Source organism: Anas platyrhynchos, chromosome 11, assembly GCF_047663525.1.
Source record: "Anas platyrhynchos isolate ZD024472 breed Pekin duck chromosome 11, IASCAAS_PekinDuck_T2T, whole genome shotgun sequence".
Taxonomy (NCBI): Eukaryota; Metazoa; Chordata; class Aves; order Anseriformes; family Anatidae; genus Anas; species Anas platyrhynchos.
In genome coordinates, this window is record NC_092597.1 from 5,392,001 (window position 1) to 5,414,629 (window position 22,629).

The window sequence follows — 22,629 nt, forward strand, 5'->3', positions numbered from 1 at the left end:
TCAATTCTTTATGAATATTTATTTAGAAAAACCACGATGTTGGGGAGTCACTGTTACATAGCGTGGTAATTCCCTTCCTCTTGAGTAATATGCACCACGGTGTGCGCATGCAGTTACTTATGTTCCAGCGATAACATCTTCACCTAGAGTTTAACATGTACACCACACAGTCTTTAGTGCACGCTACCAGTCACATACATGTTAGGACACGAACAAAGTTGAGCTTTTCCATGAAAAAAATGTATAAAAAATAGAAACCAAACTGAAGCTGTCGACACGAGAAGCAATGTGCAAAAGTAGACAAAGTTACTCCTGAAGGTTTGCTTAAGAAAAAGGATTCTTCTGTCCCTGTCCCCCATTCAGGGTGAAGTATGCTAGATGAAAGTGTAGCGCTAAAAGGGACTAGTCACATCCTGCCCCCCTTCCTGTTACTTGCAGGGATTTAACCAGCTAAATCACCCTATAAATACAGAAATCTGCCTTCAAGCATCACCATCGCGTGCTGTTGTATCAAACAGATCCTTTTATCACTGCATCGTTTGTGATGCTCAAGGCCAGAGGCTGACCAAGCCTTTGTGTGGAGCATACAGAGAGGCAGGACAGATGTCCCCAGTCACTGCGAGAGGGGCAGAGGCTGGCAGAGGCTGCCTGGAAGAAAGGGCCAGGCGCCACCAGTTCTGCTCACGTGCTGGAAGGAGCCAGGGCCCCACCGAGAGCTGCGTGGCTCCGGGTGCTGCCTGCTGGTGCCTGCTGGGGCTGGTATTGGAGATGGTGCTCGAGTGCCTGAGAGTCCTCCCCGCAGAGGCGACGTGCCCGTGCAAAGAGCACGGCAGCTGAAGGAAGGAGGCGGCCGCTTGGCCTTCCCGAGCGGTTCCCTTGGTCCATGACACAAACTGTAGCTGGCAGGAACGGAGCTGCCTGACGGAGCGAGCACCTGCGTGGCTCAGAGCAAAGCGCCACAGTACGGCATGCTGCAGGCATGGAGAGGCAGCCAGGCCAGCCCGTCCTTACAGAACGGCTGCATGCAAACACCAACGCTTGAAATGGCAATTAAGACTAGAAATGGATTGCACTTCTTTCCCTTGCACACGTAAATGTACCATCCTTAAAAAAAAGTTACCAATAAAAAAATTAAAATACACTTTAAAAAAATGATAGTTGGAATTCCCTTAAAACAAAATAAAAGAAGGAAATAGGAACAGCGTGATTCTAATCACCGAGGTCTGTCAGCAACCAAAATCTTTTGGCTTTGGGGATGAGGACTCTTACTGCAAAGCCCAGTATCACCATGCTAATCCACTTGTTTTTTAAGGGCTGCTTATTTAAGACCATGCAGAGTTATGACTGTGTTACAGAACTTGCTATTTTTAATGGAATATCTGACTTTTTCCACAACAAATCCTTCATGGATCCAGGGAAAATTTCAGCAAGACTCCCCTGTGTTATGTCTTTTACTTGCAAAGCAAAGGTTTCAGCCTTTTTCTGAGGAAGGGAAGGAGAGATGGAAACTGTAAAGACTAGGAGCTCTCCAGGGAAGTCAGCTGTGGATACTGTGCTTCAGATCCCAACTCAGCAGCCTACTTCAGCAAATGAGTTTAGGTGGGATTGAAGTGTATATTAGTCATTGTGGACCCCCCCCTGTGAAGGCAAGTATCCCACAGGTAGAGCCTTGCCTCGGACCTACTAATTTCCATGAAAAAGGCACAGAGGGAGAGTGCATCCCTTTAGCTTGCACTCCAGCTCTGCGCAGCCAAACCCATGCTGGGGTCTCCTGATGCCTGGAGGTTTTCTGCAAGCGTTGGAGTCAACAAGATGCCTAACCCAAGTCTCCCTTAGCTTCCCAGGGTTCTTACAGACAGCCAAAACGAACCCCTGGCTGTTTCTCAGAGGCAACTGTTGGCAGTGTTAAAACAGTGGTAGAGAATAATTCTAAGCTGTAAAATTCACAAAGCAAAACATCAGACTTAATTCTTCCTAAAATGTTGATGCTGTTGCAGGTTGGGGTTAGCCACTGCTTCACAAGTGCTTTCCATGGGGTTAAGAATTTGTGCAGCATCTGAGTTAAGGCCTGATTTAGCAAAGCGTTTGTGCCTATGCTTAAAACTGCCCTTACTTAGCCAAGCACTAATACAAATACCTGACTGAAGCCTATAAATGAAGTTCTGCAGTTGGTCCAACTACCCTCTTCGTGTTTTTTCCTGGTGGCACAGCTGCTGTCCAGGATTAACTATTTAATTAACCTTCATCTACAAGGTCCTGAGAACAGTTCTATAATACTAACAAATGTACATAAATAACAACTAAAAAAAGGTCAAACACATGGCTCAATGCAAAACAAATATTGTGTAGAATACTTGTTTAGATTAATAGCTGTAAACTGTGCATTCTAGTAAAAAAACAACCAAACTGTTGGCCTAGGAAAAAACAAACAAACAAAAAAAAACATCTAACATTCAAAGTATCTAGGATTGGCAGCACTACCATTACTTTACTCCTTTACTCTCTGGGGTAAAGATAGCAAATGCCAGTGTAACATTGCAAAACGATCCACCTAAGCTTATGTAAACAAGTACGCTTTGACAACGTTGGTACACCTCAGTGTGATCCTGCACTCGGACCGGGACGCGTGGAGCCCCGCAGAAGGGGCTGTGCGGCGCCGTTCCCCTGCCTGGGTCCTGCTGCAGGAGAGGGGCTTGGGGTAAGACCCCACACCCCTGTGGTGGCGTTACTAGTTCTACTCCTAGGAGCATCCCGTTGCAGGATTCGCTTCAGCAGGACTGTACACACAGAAGTAAGGATTGAGTATTTGCAAACATAAGGCATTGCAGGACTTGGCCCTAAAGTTTCTATTTTCAGCAGAGGATCCCTTATCCATACATGAGCTCATATCTTAACACGTGAAAGTGTCTAAAGTAAGGGTCAATGCCACTATACGTTATGCTCAGTAACACAGTTAAGATTCTGCATATTGGTTTCAGGTATTGTGAAACTTTCATTAAATTAAAACCAACTATGAATCTTTCACAAGAATTAAATGAACTATGGAAGTTAAAAGTGATCAGGCTGCATTTGCAAGGTTAAGAGGAGATGTTAACAGAAACAAGCAACTCCCATTGCAATGGTTTTCCAGTGTCTTGCCTTCTGACCAGTGAACGCTCTGAGAGTGCAGCTGCTGGCAGGCTCCGGTCTTGCCTTGCATCGGCCGTGGCGTGGCTACTGCCGCTCTGCCTCCACTCGCTTCTTGCGAACTGGGCCAATAAAACAAGAAAAGAGCGGTCAGTGTGGCTTTCCTGAGAACATGAGTGCTTTTCTCAGTGACACACTCTTCCCTCTAATGCGCATAAGAACGAAGGAGTTTCTAACAAATACCCCGCTGTATTATGGCCATAAATGTCATAATTAACAGATCTTATTGCTAAACAAAGAAATGCTATCTAAATTGGACTTTTCTAGACTGTAGGATTTCACCAAGTGTTCAAATCAATAACTTCTCTATGAAAATCAGATTCTGATGGAGAGCTTTTAGATGATGGAGAATTCACCATTTCCACTGCTTCCTCCCAGTGGCTCCATTTAGATTTTTATTACAGTTTTAGTGCCCTCATTAAAGCCACTGTGTTCCAACCACTGCGTTCCAACCAAGTTGACACTGGTCTGCTCTGGTCTGCATGGCAGTGCTCTGGATTACTTAAGCACCAAAAATGAATAACTTTGTTAATTGCAGGGGTCTCTGTTGTAGGTAAGCAACACTCATAATCTCTTACAAAATAATTTGAAGTGATGGTATCGGTGAGTCCTGGCAATGAGAAAAATATCATACTGGACCTTGAAGTGTGTGTTTAAACTTTACATGCTGTGATCACATCAGCCATCAAATAGTATCTTAAGTAACTCTAGATTCTTACTAGAAACAGAGTAGGGTTAAATTGCCATTTAGCAAAGAAAACTGAGATAAGCTTTGTGTTATGGACAGGATTATTTTGGCAAGAAGACCCCTGTGAATGTTTACAGCACTTAAAGTAGATTACAGCTGGTATAGAGCAGGTGTGGCTAGGCAGCATTTGCTGCTCTGTACTCTAGTAAAAATGCATTGAGTCTCCTCTGACTTGGACAGATAAGATTAGCGAGGGTCTCCCGTTCATGTGATGCAAGCTGGTGTTGCATCAAACTGTCATGTCCTGTTTTCTGATATTAAAGTGTTTTAGTAAAGAACAAAAGCAGTAAAACTAGATGAATGAACACTTTTCACTACAATAGTCAATAGCAACAGTATACATGTATAACTACAAAAATCCTGTTACTTTGCTATCAGAAGGTTTATTTAAGGGTGTTTTCTTGGCAAACAGATCGTACTACTCCAAAGTCTTCATCATATAATCAGTCGTTTGTGTCTTTCAGTGTTTTGTTGCTTTTTTCAAAGTGTTCTGCCCTGCTAAATCTTGAATAAAACCATACAATACAAAACCAGGAAAATGAAGATTAGGTGCAGGAGGTATGTCTAATGTCAGTCAATTAAATAGTGGGAAAAAATGTCTTTATTTGTTGGTGGGATGTTTTAAACACTGTTCTACAAAAGCTAATAGTTTCAGGAACAAAAGTTTATCATGGAAATGCTAATAATTAAAACTGCTAAAACATAATGTTATGCATTAAAGAAGTGGGTTTCAGTTCAATTTTTATCTTAGTTTTCACTGAGAAAAACCCAACCAAAGGCATCATGATTTGGTGTTATCAATCAATTCTACTTTGTAGAGCTTATTGTATTTCTTTACTTTTCCATGAACTGGTACTGCCTAGTCATCTCCTCCCTGTGCTGTGTATCAGGCACACAGGGCCGAGCACACCACGCTCAGGTAAAATGTGCAAAGCTTTCCTGTCCATGCCTGCAATTAGGCAGTCAGGCAAGTTCTTGCTCCCTTGGTTGGCCAGGCATGCTCTGTTTGTGGTCAGGGCCAAGAGGCGAGGACCAGGGTGTTCCCTGAACAAACAGGATGGGTTTGGCTCTCTGCACTGACTGGCCAGAAGAGCTGATGGGGCAGCTGGGAATGCAGGGTGCTCCACGGAAAAGGCTGCAGGCCCCCCCTTCCCAGCACTAGTGGGAGAAGGATAGTAGCTCTTAATCACAGTAAGATCTTTGCTGTCCTGTCCTACATAGCTTATGGAGCTATGCATCACCCCTCACACAGGGCAGATTGGATGTTGCAAAGTTAACATCGAGCCTTGAATACAGACAGGAAGAGTTGTGTCTTGAGCTTGGCTCACCGGAACAGCTGATGAGTGGATGTAATAGTATCTTACCTAGATCATTGTTTTTAGTGATCGCCGCTGCTACCCTGGTTCTTGGGCCCTGCTTTGTGAACTGGTACCCAAACTTGAGAATCTTGGAGTTCTCCTCCAGCATCTTGGCAATCTCCATCTCTACAGCCGTCCCCAGCTGCTGCCTCTGTTGGTGACATGGTGAAATGTCCCCAAAAGAAAAGAAAAGATTTGCTCTCAAATGAGAGAGAAGTGGTAATATTTCAGTACTATGATCAAACTACAAAGAGAATCCCTCTCGCCACCTCCGCACATTTGCTCTGGGTTTTATGTTTAGCTTTGACCACTTTTATTTGGATGTTTTCCATGATTTCATTGCATGGGACATAAGCTGCAGAATGACCGAGCCACAGAGGCTACCTTGACTTTGCCATAGCCCTCTAGGCAAACCCTCTAGGAATCCGTACAGAAGAGAGACAAAAAGGGACAGCAGTTCAACACTCTCTTGTTACCTGGTTGTCAATTTTGATCTCTGTCAGGGATTCGTTCTCCTTCAGTGCATCAATCAGTGCCAAAATACCGGTCCCAGTGATGAAATTGGATTCTACATTCAGACTCTTCAGTGTTTTGTTCACTTTCAGCATATCTGCAAATGCCTGAGGGGTCAAAAAGAGGGAATGAGATCAACTTCCTAAAAGCTTTAGGAAATGACAGAATCTGTAAAACATGGTTTAGTACCTACAAAGAAATAAAATACATATAGGCTCAGAAGAACAGAGATAGATGAAAATAGATTGCACTTCCATCATGCATAGTATCAGGGAAATTCTGCAAGGGAAACGATGGATGCATCCTAAAGCATACATTGGCCTACTTGAACATTGTTTGTTTTCCAAACAGCATTTAACTTACAATAGCTACGGGGTCATTGCTTCGAGTAGCTGCAAGGCTGAATGTCTTCACGTGTGTGTTGCTTTCCAAAGCTTTTGCAAATTCTTTCAGTGTTGGAATAGGGATGTTCTGTATTCAGAAGATAAAGCCAGTAATTAGGAAAGCTGGTCACAACATGAGACACCGGTTTTAATTGTTAGCAAACTGATTGATCAGTAGCCACAGGCTATGCAACTGACCCATCCCCAGTGCCTTCACGAGTGCCTCAGCACAGACAGCTCGCAGTGCTCTGAGCAGCACTCTGAGCCCAGGCGGCCACCAGCACGAGGCAGCTTTGTCAGCAGTGCCTTTAACTGGGTCAGGCCAATGCCAGCACGTGACCCATCTCTGAGCTGCTTTCCAATTTTGCTGCTGGTGGTTCAGAGGCTCCGCATCCCAGCTCCTCCTCCATTTGCATGTGTGGGCTAATTGAATTAGGGCAGTGATGATTGTATGGTGCCCATGAGATCTCTTGCTTTATGAGCTGCTAAAGAAAGGCAGCCAGCAGTCACCCCTTGGGCTTTTAATTGGTATCTGATTCAATATCAAGCATTGATGACCTTGGAGCCCTTCAAACAACTCCCTCCACTGCCCTCTCCTATACGTCCTGCTTTTTCTGTGCAGTACAGAGAGAAAAAAAAGAAAAAAAAAAGTAAAGCTAAAAGGGGGTTGGAAATATTTGAATAAACCCTTCTATGAGGATGTAAATGAAACCACAGAATCTACCTTTATGTTGTTCAGGTTAATTTCTGTCAGACTAGGATCATTTGCTTTTATCCTTTGTAAACTTGCTTCCACGTTGGTGGGATTAGGTGGCTCCTCAAAAATGGGCTTGACCTTTTCACCTTTGACCACATCTGCAACACAAGAGCTCATTAAATGTTGACATAAGGAACAGGCAGGATCAGTAAGTCTGGCTCTTCAGCTGTCATTTAGGTCTGTGCTCAAGAAAGGGTTTACATGAACCCCAGAACTTGGGAGAGGAGCTTTAGCCATGCATCCCAGCCTTGCCCCTTGCTCCTTTGAGCACCCAGAGGCTGCAGCTGCAGTAGCCGGGAGGTATCATCGCAGGCAGTTTCCTCCTTCAGGTACAGAAGTCCCAGCACAATTAGAGCCAAAGCAGCTTTTAAGGTATAGGATGTAATATACAGCAAGGGCTGCTTTGTTCTCACTCTGACACCTGTAAAGGAAGGTGTGCTCAGAACAAAGTCATTGCATTAGCGAGAAGACTTCTCTGCACCTCCAGATAGCCTGTGCTAACCGCACAGATGGTGGTGAGGAGGCCCCTCCGTTCCCTTCTCTAGCCCGATGCTATCAGCCTTACTATAAATGCAATTAGTTCTTGTAAAATTGCAACATCTGCACTTTTTAAATAATAAAACTATCAAAGCATGAAAAGCAAGTCTGTCTGCCAGCACCAAGATATATGAAGTCATTGGGTATTCGTGCTCCAAAGAGATACTACTTTGACTGCTGGCAGCTGTGAGCTGTAAATATTCTTAGAAATGCATAAAAATCGTAGTTTAGAACACAATTAGTACTTTGAATTCCCAGGCATATAGTTGTGGGGATTAATTTATAACTGCTGACCACCCAAGCCTCTAGAGGCAAGAAAGCAATCTGTCACTGGCCAAAAGTATGTTTGAACTCATTCATTTTGTCGCAGACAGATCAATGTACTATGCATTTCTGTTCAGTGCAAAGTTCATCCCATACCGTGGGCCAAAACAAAACCAAATTTTTTTAGAACTTAGTAGAGATGAAGTCATACACAAACCTTGAGCTGGTTTTCACTTCACTCCCTTTTAACTCGTTTTTATTTATTTTTATTTTTACCATTTCCCTGTGAGACCTTGCGTATGCCTGACTAACACTCCAGCCTTCCTAGGGATTAGGAAGTCAAAAACTAGAGGTACAACACACTTAGAGAGTTCGTTGCACCTTGGGTTCAAGGAAGGGAAGTAAAGAAAAACCAGCAGCGTGGCTTTGGTAGTGACACCCAGCTGGAAGCTGGGGACAGACCGGCCCCCATCCTCGGGCTAGGCAGCACATTGGTCTCAGTCTACAGTCAGCAATAGTCTTCATTTTCTACTTCTTGTTGTTCCCAGGAGTTTTACCTTGTTTCTTTAATCATGGTGCTGTTTTGCCACGTTGGTGGGCAACTTCTGAGCTGCGTCTCCATCTTGTCCTGTCATGTGTCACTGGGCCAAGGGGGGCATTGCTTTTGGACCACAGAATAAAGTGATGTGGCAGGGCCATTTTCTGGTTGTTAAGGCTGCTCTTGGAGCATAGTTTAGCTGACTCACATAGCTGACATTGTGACTCTGTGCAACTAAAATAATTTGAAATCTATGTGGATTAGTAATGTATGCAGCTGCCTGTTACAAGATAGATGGCAGCTTGCACAGGGCCCCACTAGGGAGCTTGCAGGGTGTCTTAAGCCTGAGAAAAATGAAGAGACAAAGTGGCACAGTGTCCTGTCTACTTTCCCACCTCCTTTTAAGCAACGACGGATGGAAACAAAAGTCCTTGGCAAGACAGTTGCTGTTCTCATGGCCTTGCAAGAAGAAAACACTTTTGAGTACCATTTCCTCAGTAAAGGGCATTCCACAATTTTGTCTCAAAAAGCAAAGCTACCCTACTTGGTATCCCAGAGCTTGAGGAGCCCTGATCGAGGCTTGGCAGCTCTTAAGCCTATGACAAGCAAAACTTGGAGTGCAGACTTACCCCTCACCCCCGCCAGTTGTTGAGCAAAGGTCTGATACACCAAGGTCTGCTTTATTTAGTTGTACACATTTCTGTATTTAATAACTACAGTTCTTTCTGCTGGGGGGGATTTCCCAACTGATTACACTTCCCCTACCTATGGAGGCACATAACAGATGTTTAAAAAGGCTGCACAGAATTAATAGGAGGGAGAAGTAGATCCGAGAGAGCAGCCAGGGCAGGAACACCTTCCTGCAGTTTGTGCCACTGGCTGCAGCGAGATGTGATGATTCTGGCCAGAGATGTGACTGCCAGGTTCGAGCCCAGTGGTTAGCAGTTGTTCTTCACTTGTGTGAATGTGTGTACTCAGGGTGAGACAGCACGACCTGTGCTCTGGCCATCTCATACCTACAGCTCACTATTTTCTGCCTGCTGCCTAAAATGAAGTGGAATAAAAATACGTCTTGGCTTCTTAAATACTCCCATCCTTTCAAACAGCTCTGCAGAGCCGGATTTTGCTCCCCAGCAAAACAAAGCTCCTCAGGAATCATTTCCCTGCATAGTACTGCTGTCATTACAGATAAATAATTCTAAGATTGTATTTCCTCTCCCTTATGATTAATTAGGTCAATCAAAGTAAAGCCAAGTTGCATTACTTAATTATTGCTTAATTAAACCAATACACCCAACCTATAGGTGTCTAAAAGATTGATGTATAGCCCACAAAATAAATGTTTGCTTACTTCTCACAATTTCTTTTCCATCTTTACTGCGGGCTCCTCCTTCATCAAATTTAGGGTTGTTGACCATGTTGTGCACTCCAAGAACAGCTATAAATGTGTAAATAGCAGAACAGGATACCATGTTAATGGCAGGAACAAAGATTGCAGACAAGTATCTGTTCCCCAGATAAAGAAACCCCGTATAAAACTTGAACTCTGCCTGGTGCTTGTGGGTAGTATGCAGGCCAGGGAAATGCCAGCTGGAAGGAGCTGTGGGGGTCACCTTGTCTGGCTTCCACTGCAAGCAGGCGTGCTGCCAGCACTAACCAGGTCAGCTGTGGCTTTGTCTGGCTGGATCCTGAAAGCATCCAGTGATAGAAATCCCACAATCTCTTTGGGTAGCTTGCTTCACTGCTAACACCACTAATGATGGTTTTCAGTAATGTACAGCCTGAGTTTCTTATTGCTCCTCATTGTATTGTTTGGCACATCGGGGAAGATTCTGGCTTTACATGTGGTTAGCTTAATAAATTGGTGTTCGTGCTGGGGGTTCTTACAGAAGCTTACAGATGCTAACACACTTGGGAAGAATATATTCCAGCACTTTAAAATAAACAGTAAGCTACTAGGAGAGAAATGACAAAAGAAACCAAAAAACTATAAAAGAAGCTTCAGAAAAATTGTGTTCTGTGCAGATGAACTTCCCCAGTGTCAGAGAATAAATTGTGCTGTTTGCTGGTATTTCTCCCATAAATTGTCTGGTTGGACTTTTTGCTATAGGATCATGTATGAGTTAGAGGTTATTAACTTAATGCAGATTTTTACATTTATTGTCATGTTTTTGTTATGAACAGTATTCTTTGTTCTGTAAGCACTGACAGTCATTGTTACAGACTGGTTTTGGAACCCCGGGCAGTAGGTGTGTTCCTGGTTTTCATTAGACTTTGATACCTACAAACTCAGTCCTGAATGGCTGGCTCCCAGCCAAAGCTCAGCAGCACTTGGAACTTGATGCTGTGAACTTCAGACTTCGTGTGAGGTGCCAGCTGCATTGTAACCCTGTGATTCCTGCGATACACCACACTTCAGTCAGACACAAGCTTAATGCATCCAGAAATGTGTGGTGTAGCCAAGAATTACAGAAGATAATGGCAAGATCGTGTCCTTTAATGGGACAATGGAGTAGTTACAAGAGTTTTGAGTTTACTGTTGTTCCAAACCAGATTCAGATTAATGGGATATATTGAAATATTTCATTTAGATTTCCTAAAGAAAAACAGAAAAATGTCAATGGAGTTGAAACTTCCCCACCAAAGTTTTTGCATGGATTAGAGCCCTGAAGCACAGAGCATGCACATCAGCATGCAGTAACATCAGTGGTCTCCAACACTGCAAACGCCCCAGCCTGCTGCCTGCACCCTGTTGACCCTTCCCTTCCCCATACCACATTAGCTGCCTTGTTTGCTCTCCTTGCCAGCCACACCAATTAGAAACAGACCAGAGAGAGGGCTGAGAAATGCCACAGGTACTGAGTTATGCCTGCAGTGCTCAGGGGCGGTGACACCACAGGTACCTGGCACATGATGGTGGGATGCCCCTAGTGGGAGGTGTGGCGGGGGAGGCCCGGACCTGCGGGGGCTCACACCTGCACCTTATCTAACCTGCAAGGTCGTAGAGCTCGGTGTCTGAGGCACTGGCCAGGGCTTCTTCTAGTTCCGGATCCAGGGTCACTTTCTCTTCTGTACGAGTTTCTATGGGCTTTTCTTTAGGGATAAATATTTTTCCTAAGAGAAGAAAATAGCCAGAGTGAGTAAGGAGTTATTGTAACAACCCGTCTGCCTCCTGGCAGTGAAGGGAATAGGTCTGTGACAATGGAACTGCTTGGAAAAATATCAAGGGCATGTTTTCCTGTTTCTCACTCGATGCTATCCTCAACACCAGGATCTTAATAATAAGAGTCTAAAAATAAAAGGTGCAGACTTGTGATCTGTGTTGGTGATTGTTACTATGGAAGCACGTTTCCTAAGATAAATCCCCCGGAGCAGCAACAGCTGGGATTTTTCTGAAGTTCCTGTGGGCTTGTATATGGTAGAATCAGGTCTACACAAAATGCTTGCAGACATCTTGTCCTGAGATTTAAACAAGGCACCAGAGGCAATTAAAACCATCCCTCTGCAAGAACCTTTCAGTTTACAAATTCCATGCAGGAGCCTGAAAGCTCTGCAAACCTAATCTCTTCAAGTGATTCAGTTTAATGCCCAGCCTTCCCATTGGCATTTCCCCTCTCTGCCTCATGATGATCGTTCACACATGTAGCCTTCTCCTGATCATCTGTGCAGGCCTGAAAGGACTGAACCGAACCTCATGTTCCTCGAGAGCTACTTGTTCCCTGACCTATTGGTTTGCTGGGCTGCTACTGCTGCTGTGGTGGCAGCAGGAATTTCCCTGTGACATTGCCCAAAGACAGATCATCAGTCCTTCTGCTGAAATGGAGAAACTACAGGGTAAATTCAGGAACAACACACAAAGTCAAACTACTCCCTTAGCCCATTGCTAGAGCTAGTATCAATGCTGAGATGCTGTAACTGCATGGAGTGAGGGCCTTGAGTTTAAATTTAGGGCTGCACTTCAGTCACCAGTGGCACTGGGTTTTTTCTCCCACATAGTGGGAGAAAAAGCCCATACAGTCAGTAATACGTTAGCTGATGCCACGTGCAACACACGGTGTCATTGCTCTGACAGGTCCATGAATTCCCATTTTCTGTTGTCCACTGCTGAGTGGTTCCCTCACCTTGTCCCTGCCTACTACTTCTCACGCAGGCTGTACAATCCCACTGGAATGAAGCAGTGATGGCCTTTGGATGCAGGTGGCTTTGGCCCACTGTCTGCGTTTGTACAGCTTTGTACATTCTAGATGTAATGCTGGAAGCGCATCTTGTGGCTTTTTGAAATGCCTCTAAAATAGGTTAATTTTCACAGTCTCAGCAATATTAATTTTGTTACCTGTACAAAATACCAGAACTGCATTTACTGTTCAGTTACAGACTTTTTGCCTCTTTTTTCAACACTGGCATCCTTACGTGACTTCATTATTTTTCCCATCGTGGTCCAAAGTATCATTGCTATTTAGATAATACCCAATTCGTCTATCTCTTTCATACAAATTTGTCTACAGCAATTTCTGTACTGTCAATGACATCACTGAATAGGCTCAGAAAAAAAAAAAGGAAATTTCTGAAGCTGACAAGGTTTACTGATGCAGAATTTGACTCATTTGTTCTAGAGGTATTTGTATCAAGGCTAAATAATTTCAGAGTACAAAACTGGACAAAAGGTTATGCAGAAAGACAACGTAGTGTTGTATTATGATTCATTTTTCATGCGAAATTTTTAAGCAAGTCTTTTAACAAGAGGCTTCAAGGAGATAAAAGCCTTGGAAGGCCAAGGGTAAGAATCCTTTTCACTTTCACCATGCGCTAGGAGATATGAATCAGAGGCGGCCATCCCAGCGGCAACAAAAAAGTCGAGTGGCAAACTTGGGTGAGAAGTACTCTCCCTCTGAGAACACAGATTACTCATGCTGCCCAGATTTCACAACAGTACAGGTGCTAAGATTTAAGACTCTCTCTGTACTGCTACTTCATCTGATGAGTTGGGTGGCAATTTTCAGATACCACTGTCCACGAGTTAGCTGATGCGAACATGACTGGTTAGGATAATGCAGCAGGAAAAAAACATGACTATGTTGGAAGCCAGAAGACCAAAATTAATCAGAATATCTGACTAAATCAATAGTGGGGGTACTGGCTGCAAAATGCTTTCCTTTTAGGTAACTGGTGGTTCCCCAGGACCTGTCAGTAATCAGTAGCTCATTTAAGATCTTGAGGAAATCCTACTTATCTTTATCCCGACCGATAACATTATCCTCTAACAGATATGCTCCACGGAGCCACAGCAGTGTGAACCATCTCAGGCAGCCAGTGGTTCTTCAGAGCCCCGAAGCCCAGCCAGACTGCTAACAAATGCTGACAGAAATCCGTACTTTAGCATCGGTCTCCTCATAGCACCCATCCCAGGTTGCCCAAGACCCCAAAATGTCTTTGGGTTGTCTTGCTCCCTGATTCACAAGGGCACTGTTTGATCCCGGAGCTCCTTTCAAACAGCTTCTGAGAGGCATCTTTTCTTGGCTGTATTCGGTGACAGGACTGCGGGACACTTCCATTTCAGAATCTCAAACTGGGAGATAAGAGGAGGCTAAATAATACTTTAAGTAGACACAGGACCTAAAGCCTTGGGTAAACTGGACGTAGTATATATTTCAGCTGGGCTTTCTCTGTGAACTTTGGAGTGGGCAGGCCATCTTGTGTAGACGGAAATCCAAGGGTAATGGAAACCAGTGCAGGCTCATACTTTTTCCATGAAGTTCACATATATAGGAATATAATTTTTAAGCATTTGTTACAGGCATATGTAATTCTGGGATGGCAGCCCAAATCTTTTTAGATGTGTACATGACTCTCAGTGATAGGTTCATTTAAAACATTCTTGGCAAACATTGTAGAAAAAATATTCTATTACTGGTTATATGAAATATTTCAAGGGGCAAGGTCATGTCAAAGATGATAATATATATCTTTAATATATGTAGGCCTTTCTGGCATCCAATGGCTTTATAAAAATATTCTTTTTTTCTGCTATCTAGACAAGAACATTCTTTTGCATTAGCCCTCTGTGAAGAGATTCTACAGCTTAGAAGAGCTTATTATACATTTAGCACATTATTAGGAATTCATTACCTTTCCACCAGCAGCAAAACTGTGTGCCTGTCTTTATGTATGGTTGTCAACAAGTTTTCCTTCATTATTTTAAGGACAGAGTTCAAATATCCAGGAGGTCCTCCTGGTCCCTTATCCATATGTTGTAAATTCATTTTATAGTGCCATCGTGGAATTCACTAATAACAATATGGATCGTGGCTTGCTTGTTTCAGTGTTCCAGCTTAAATTTTAAATGTATTATTTTTAAATATCTTGAAGCCTTAGAGGAATAGTGAAGTTTTATATTTTTAAAATTAGATTTATGAAGAAAGGATGCTCTTTGCAGTGTTGTTTATATCGCTCTTTCTATTCATGTTGAATTTTGGAATTTAGTTATATTGAGTTTGGTTAGAATGTGTTTGTTTTGCCTCCAGAATATGTTAACGTCCCATGCTAAGTCTTAGTATTAATAGCTTATCTTTCTACGAAAGTAGTGACAGAAACATAGCAACAAAAGTTACGTCTATATGTGTCATACCCAACCTTCTTCAATGTTAACAACACCAAGATAACCATACTTATGTACAAAATTACACATATTTGTATTTAACTGCAAAACAAATTTCCTTTCTGGTAAAAACAAACTTGTAAGAATTACATTTTCGTTTTATTTTTACACGTGCATTTAACCCAAAAGATCTGGAATCTAAGGTGATTTTTTTCAACATGAAATTTTAAATGTAAATCGATGGAATTCTCCCCTTCCTTCTGTCAAACAGAGATAGCTGCCTGTGGTGACCTGGATGACAACTGAGGTGGCTTATTATAATGCAGGGGACTTTGTGACTGTGAGTGTAGTGAGCAGAGATTTGTACTGGCACAGTATAACAGCAGAACTATTCTTTTTCACACACTGCAAAACTTCTATTCAAATTGAAATAGGATATGGCTTGTGTCTTACTCAAAAGAGGTTCAGGGGAAAAAAAAGTCCATTGAAAACCAGAAGGAAGGAAAAAGGAACTGAATGAAATTCAGAAAGAAATGAAGAACACAGAGTGAAATTCAGAAACACAGAATGAAATTCGGAAACACAGAATGAAATTCAGAAAAGGACTGAATGAAATTCTGAGAGACTTAGAAGATGAAAGGAAAACAAATTTTCTGGGAAAAAAAAAAAAAAAAAGTACTCTGGGTACAGTCCTAAACCCTGAGATTTTGCCATTTGGTTTCAGGAAGCTGTGATTTCCTGCATTACACAAATGCCTCCTTTAAAGCAACGTCAAAAGAAAGCAAAGAAATAAGACAGATCCCTACTCCATCTCCTTACACAATAATAGTTAACTACATGACTATTATTGTTATCTATAACAATATATGTGCTTCTAGATGTAAGCACATCTATAGGAAAAGGTATTAATTGCACAAGGAACTACTTCAGGTGTATTTTGCTGAAATACATTTATTTGCATATTGTTACTTCAGGGGAAAAACAGGAAATTGAGTAGCATTTTACTAGTGTGTTCACTAAAATAAAATTTGAGGATTTCATCTTACTTGGAGTTTACAGCATATGGAACATCATTTTTGCTGTGTCTTCTCTGTGCTTTGCTTCTTATGTCATTAGACTTTTATGAATAAATATAAATTGCCACCGTTTTTATTCACTTAGTATTTATTACTACTTTGTACGAGCCCAAATGACCCAACAAAGTGCATAGTAATGACAAATAAGTTCATTTTTACTAGCTGTAAAAATGTCCTTTCTATCAGTTCTACAAACGATACTTGTTTGTTTTTATCATACAAATGCTTTTTCTGCCATAATTGTAAAATAATTACTTTCTTTTCCTATAAACCATAACTCAGATTATTGCACTTTCAAGAAAACATGCGGTTACACTTATTACTTGTTACTGTTCAGTGCACCACTGACTCAGTGAGTGCCTGTTTATTCTCAGTTACAGAATGCTGTAACTCTAGGGTCAGAGCACTGACCTTAGAAGTGAAATTCAATGATCTTGGAAATCTGCCTCGCATAAGTCACAGACACCCGATTCACTTTTTCCATTCTGAACTATTCTTTTCTTTTGAGGCTTACTTAAATTCTTCCTTACAAATATTCTATGAAAACAGAGCTAAATTATTACTTACCAAGACTGCATTTCTATTACGAAGAACAAAGCAGGCCAAGTTCAAGTAAGTGTGAAGCTGAAAGCCAGTAGTAATTAAAATGCAGTATCGTAATTGCTGCTGTGCTGTTACTCTTGGATTACTAACTGCATGTTCTATGCCTTAAACATCAGGATAATGGAATAGGAAGGTTCCAAAGTTTAGCTTTCCAAAGTTGTTAAATATATTGTGCATATACCCAGAGCGACGTTAAATTGCCCCAGCATCCCTGGCCTTGAGCAGCATGCTGTGATTCTGCCACCTTCATTACGCCCTTTGAAGAATTCATCTGAAAATTACACTTTCTCAAATTCAGGTAAAGAAGAGCCAACCTATCATCTTTAAGACAGAAGGGAGCTCAGAGTTTCATCAGACCCTCACAGGGATCACCACAACAGTTAGGCTCCCGCTGCAGCCCTCTGGATTACCACCAGGTCACTGACAGCAGCAGAAGGCTTTTATGGCTGATGTGGAGCAGCAGCAGAGGAGGAACAGAGGAGGAACAGTTGAGCTCTGTCGCTGGGTTTCAGGTTCTCAGGGGCATCAAAGAATCTTGAAACCTGGGCAAAGCTCCAGTTCCTCTCTGCCCTCTTTTCTCCCTCTGTTCCTTTCCCCATTGACAGCTGTTCCTTCCCCATCCTCTGTGTATTGTGGTCTTGCGTAACTTTGAATCCTGACCCTTCCCACCACCTCCTTTTCCTCTGCCTTCTCTTTCCAATCACTGCTGTCTTCTACAGCTCCTTTCCCCAGAGCTGCCACATCCAGTCCCTCACCCTGAGCATATTCATACAGCTCCTCGCAAAGACAAGCCCTCCACAACCCTGCACCAAACTCCCTGCTGGCCGTGTACTCTTTCTTCTCCTGTACAGCTCCTTTGTAAAGCACCGTCAGAACGAGAATGTCCCTGCCTCGGCTGTGGTGTGACAGCAGCCTCTCAGACGAGCAATCATGAAGAGCATCCAGCACTGCCCACGCAGCCCTGAGCCGACCACACCAGATCTCTGGGTGCTGCTCTGTTGTCATATGTGCTGTCTGCACATGGAGGCAGCCCCGAGGACATGACTAATGCTCACTGCAGGAGGAATCTGGAGATTACTGGAACAAACGGGAGGTACAAGTACAGTGCCTCTAAGTTTCCAAGTTCAAGTATATTTCCCTGGAGATTGCAAAGGGCATATATTTCAGGTCCTGTCTTCAAAGTATGGCGGCACTGTAGCTCATAAAAAACAGCTGGAAAAATTTACTTGAGATGGCTAAAACAATGTGTTTTCTCCTAATCTTGTTCTTGGAAACAGCTGAGTCCTTTTTGCTGACACTTTCCAAAAATTCAGCCTGAGGCAGACTCTCAGCATGGGAAATTTCAGTGTAAACTGTGCGAGTTTGGCAAAGTCATGAGCAACTAAAACAAGGCCTTACAAAAGCAAGCAGTGAAAGACATTGGCTACAGGCATTACTGTCAGCAACAGCAGCACTTTCCATGCTTTAGGAGATGAACACCAGTTCTAAATTTTAGCCTTGAAGAACAGGAAGAAAGTGGCAAAACTTAAACAAACCATTTCAGCTTTGGGGGTGAAAAGGCTGCCTTTGTCGATCAAAAAAAAAAAAAAAAAAGATATCATATCTCTAAACCCTAACATTTCTATGTACAGTCTGGTACAGAAACTGGAACAGGAACTCATTAGCGTCTGTTCTAATACTTTGACCTTCTGAAAACGACTCTCATTATCACTACTGCTGAGTATTGATACTGTGCTGGGCACAGCGCTACACACAAGATAGATGATCTCTGCAAGAGCAACTCTTGGGGTTTGCCCCAAAGTTCTCTGGTTCAATCATCATTTTCTTCCTTTTCCCTTTTATTGGTTGACTGAAAATGTTAGCATTTAATCACATATGAGCGTTTTCCCTTTCTCTTTCTAGCCACAAATAATAGCCCAATCCACTGGAGCTTTTCCATAACTTTGATGAGAACTGGATCAGACCCAAAATGAAATGGTTTGGCGAGGAGTGGAAGACCTTGCAGAAAACAGACAGTGGTGAAGAACTGAAACAGCACTGCTTACAGCAATTTAAAAGGGCATGGCCAACTTTTCATATCTAATAATATTTCACAGTAGAACTTTTTTCAATTATGTTTCATTAGCATCATGTAGTAAGAGAACCACTACAACAAAGCAGAAGCAGAAGTGTGACTAATAGTATATGCCTCTATTACAGTAGTCCTCGGATCCTAACTGAGAGCAGCTGCACACACATTCAGTAAGAGAAAGCTTCTGGCCCATCTCAACAAAGAAGACAAGTGAAGAATGGAGGATTATTTTCCTTTCTGGAATTGGACAGATAAGAAAACTTGAGGACAAACACAAGAAGGCTGTGAGAAAACGGGACAGGTCTCAAGTGCTAATTTTGATCCTAGGACATAAAATGATCATTTCTTCCTCTCAGACCTTCTCTCCACTGTGAACACAGACTCATTCTTGTCTCCTTCTGTTATAACCATGTAGCATTGACATTGCTTTTTAACATTTTTTGCCTGAGAAATTAGCCAGCAGTACCCCTTCTTCTTTCCATCTTTTATTCCTGGACCACTCTGAAAAGGTTTCATAGTGATCTACGTGCGATGGGCGGCTGTCCCAGCCTTGTGTCTTAGCTGCAGTGGGTCAGTCTGAACAACCTCGTTGGCTTCTATGTCAGGATTTCTGGAGCATCTATCTCAAGTAGGAACTAGTCTAAAAGTACATAAAATAAACACTTACAGGCTGCCAATCACTATGGCTACAATTATCAGCCCTAACTCCCTGTCTCTCCATTGCTCATTAATAATGAACCCCGTTTGTGGGAATGGTTGATTAACAGCTGATTAACGGCACAAGGATTCCTGAAAGCCACCCGATCCTTTGCATGCTGCTCATGGGAGCGAGCACTCCCAACAGGGACATTCAAACCGAGTACCCACCCCTGACTTGTGTCACAGAGGTGCAGGGCTCAGTGCTCTGGAAGAATTGCTCAGTGACCGCTTTGGGTGTGCTCCTGCCAGGCTGTGAATGTTCTGGCACAGGTTTAGCACAAAACTTGGGTTTTCAGTGAAATTTGAGAGCCATCCCATACAGGCTTTAAACCTTCTTTTTGTACGGCAATTAATGTAGTAAGTTAACAAGCTGAAATGTGGCAGAGGACCAAAACTCTAATGCATGCCATACGTTTGGTTGTTTTTGCCAAGCATTTCCAATCTCTCAAAACCACGATTACAATCAAAACCAAGGCAATTCCCTGTGCAACCAGCCCCCCACCTTGAGCTCGTATTTAATGCTTCCTGTGCTCCAACCACGCTGAATATCCCCCTTAACTCTGGAATTTGTTTTGGCTTGTTTTCTAGCACAATCAAAACCTTATGGTTGTGTTGAGCATATAGAGACCCACAAAGACAACTGATTTTTGTCCTTCAGCAGCTGCTTGGTATTGCTTTTTGGTCTGGAATTCTCCAATAAAACATTAACAACAGAAAAAGAGAAACAGGGACACTAAAAAAAATAATGATGTACTATAGACTGTTCTGGAAGGAGGAAACTTTAAATGCCACCTTCAGCTCATCATGGAATTTTCAAGTCAGGATTAGCTTTGCATGATAAACATAGGAACTGGTAGAAATGTCACTTAACATTTGGTAGAAACATCCTGCTTCCTAAATTTGGAAAAATAAATACTTTCCCACTAGAAGATAAACATCAAAGTACGAAACCGTGACAAAAGCTTGAACAAGACCTGACATCTCCTAATCCTACCAAGAAGCAAATATTCTCAGGTGGTAAATAATGCCAAATGGCACATTGGCATTAGCACTTCCCACATCTAATTATACACAACTGGTTGCACTTCGGAGCTGTCCCAGGACTTAATTTTCAACTATCATGATTACCATAAAATGAATTTGTGGCTATTTATGGTATGGCTACATTATAGTGTTGCTATAACATAAGAAATCATTTAACAAACGTAAATGTAACATAATTACATAAATATTTGCCAAACTGTGAATGAACTTTAGAGCCCAACAACATGCACAAGGTGAAGAATAAGCTTTTCCCCAAGAGATACTCTTCTGTAGTTTCTTATATTTACATATTCTTACATATTTTCAAAATATAAACTATTTATCTTGGGATAATTACTCAGATTTGGAAAACTACTATTAATTCTTAAAAATTAGCATATAGTGTCATATATTGGACATCTGGAAGCATAGGAAACATAGGAAAAATGCTGGTTTAGCCTCATCAGAAGAAAACTCAAGTAGAATAAACAGGCCAGCCTGCAGAATAGCTCTATCATGGACGACACCAGGATTAGCTTTATACAGCTGTAGTGCCAGTCGCGTGGGTGTACACAATTCCACACACCACTTTTGTTTTGTGTCTTTATGTTTGGAGATTGCAGACATGACTACAGTGCAAAATGGCAAAGTCAGTAAATATCAGTAAGGTGAGACCTGACTGAAGGTGTCAGCACAAATATACAGAGGTCTGCAAGCAGTAACTTGTGCTGCTCTAACACAATGGTGCGTAGGAGACTGGGAAAGGGAAACAATTGGTAATAAATCCACACCACAATAAACCATTCTCCTTTCTGTACAGCATGTGCTCGATCCCTTCTGCTACCTGCAGAAACACAGCAATGTTCCTGTATTTCTGCAGGGCTCAGAATCAACCCTATGAATAGGATTGAGCTCAAGTTACAGTGGAGAAAATGGAGGTAAATAAATATGCTGCAGGATAAAATAAAGCAGCCAACAGATCTAGCTGGAAACTGTCTCCTTCGTCTAAACTCATTATTCCAAAGAATGAATGCACAAGGTAAGGATAGTAACAACAACTCTTGCCCTGCAAATGACATTTTATAACTTCAATAATGACACAGAAGGTAAAAAACGTTGCACTTGACTGTCTTGAAAAACCTGCTTTTCGTTCAGCAGGTCCCATTGAAACAACAGGCAGATAATCAGATGGCCAGAAATGGACGCAGGCATCAGGTCCTTCTGGAATGAAGGAGTGGCCTGAGGCAAGCATTTTTATCCACTGTACATAGATGAGGAAATGGTGCTATAGGAACACTGCTTGCTTAAAAGAATGATTGTTCTTGCCCTAAGGTTATCCTACCAACATTTGGGTGATTAGAATAAAGTTTTCCTGTTTTTCTCTTTCCTCCTGTAGCTGTAGGGCAATGGGAAACAGAGGATCTGTCTGCATGAATAGTATTACCAGATGTGCTAGTAAACAAGTGGAAAAACACTTTTTTTTTTTGGTGAATGCATTCCCTGAGCTATTGCTTACAGTAATTTCAGGCAATACTCACTTAGAACGGCACTTTTAGAAGGTACTCGTAGAAGGTACTCTTCCTGCTAACCAGCTCCCCCATCACAGCACCCTTTTGAGGCCAACACTTGCTGTGGGAGCAGTCCCCATGAAGGCGCGAGGCCACCCGTGCTGCCCTTCCCTGCAGCCGCAGCCCCCTGCTGCTCTGCAAGCCGCTGCCTGAACCCAGGCAGCCGTGGGCTCCCAAATCCACAGCAGCCTGACCTAAACCTGTGGCTGGAACCGCAGAGCAGCAGGGCAGGCCACCACGCTACTGACAAAAGCACCATTTCATCTCCTCCAACACCAGTACCACAAGTGGCTCACGAGCCTTGCCCCGCACCACCATGGCCTCCTGCCTGGCTGGCTGGGTGGGAGGGCTGGGCAGAAGGGCCCTGAGCGTTCAGGTTGGTCATAACGCAACCCCAACACAAAGGTTGGCCCTACCTTTCTTCTCCCCTGTAAATGGCACAAAGTCTTCCCTGTCCTTGTGCTCAAGTGCTTGCTTCTCCAAGTACGAAAGCAGGCGTTCTCTGTCGAAGGGGCCTGTGGCGGATTTAGTGGTCTGGTCCTTCTGCCGAAATCCGGCTGGAAGCAAGGCGTTCTGTGAAGGTGTGTGGAAGAGAAGGAGGGATGGAAAGGAGATGAGGCAATTTCATAAAGTCTTCCGAATTAAATTTTAGTGTTTTTTTTTTTTTTTTTTTCAAGTGGAACTGTTCTTTGCATGTTACTTCACATAAC

At 42.7% G+C, this 22,629-nt stretch overlaps 1 protein-coding gene across 3 annotated transcripts in view; it reads right to left on the reverse strand.

Annotated features, from left to right (window-relative positions):
• The window catches only part of TMOD2 (tropomodulin 2), a 34,840-nt gene continuing 12,211 nt past the window's right edge, over positions 1 to 22,629 (reverse strand). For all 3 annotated transcript variants that reach the window (XM_027466926.3, XM_027466927.3, XM_072043478.1), the window contains exons 3-10: positions 22,336 to 22,492; positions 11,276 to 11,398; positions 9,636 to 9,722; positions 6,913 to 7,043; positions 6,169 to 6,276; positions 5,769 to 5,912; positions 5,299 to 5,443; positions 1 to 3,248 (exon numbers count right to left, since the gene is read on the reverse strand). In XM_027466926.3, coding sequence (XP_027322727.1) covers positions 3,214 to 3,248; positions 5,299 to 5,443; positions 5,769 to 5,912; positions 6,169 to 6,276; positions 6,913 to 7,043; positions 9,636 to 9,722; positions 11,276 to 11,398; positions 22,336 to 22,492 — 930 coding nt within the window. In that variant the 3' untranslated portion in view covers positions 1 to 3,213. The remainder of the gene's footprint in view (positions 3,249 to 5,298; positions 5,444 to 5,768; positions 5,913 to 6,168; positions 6,277 to 6,912; positions 7,044 to 9,635; positions 9,723 to 11,275; positions 11,399 to 22,335; positions 22,493 to 22,629) is intronic.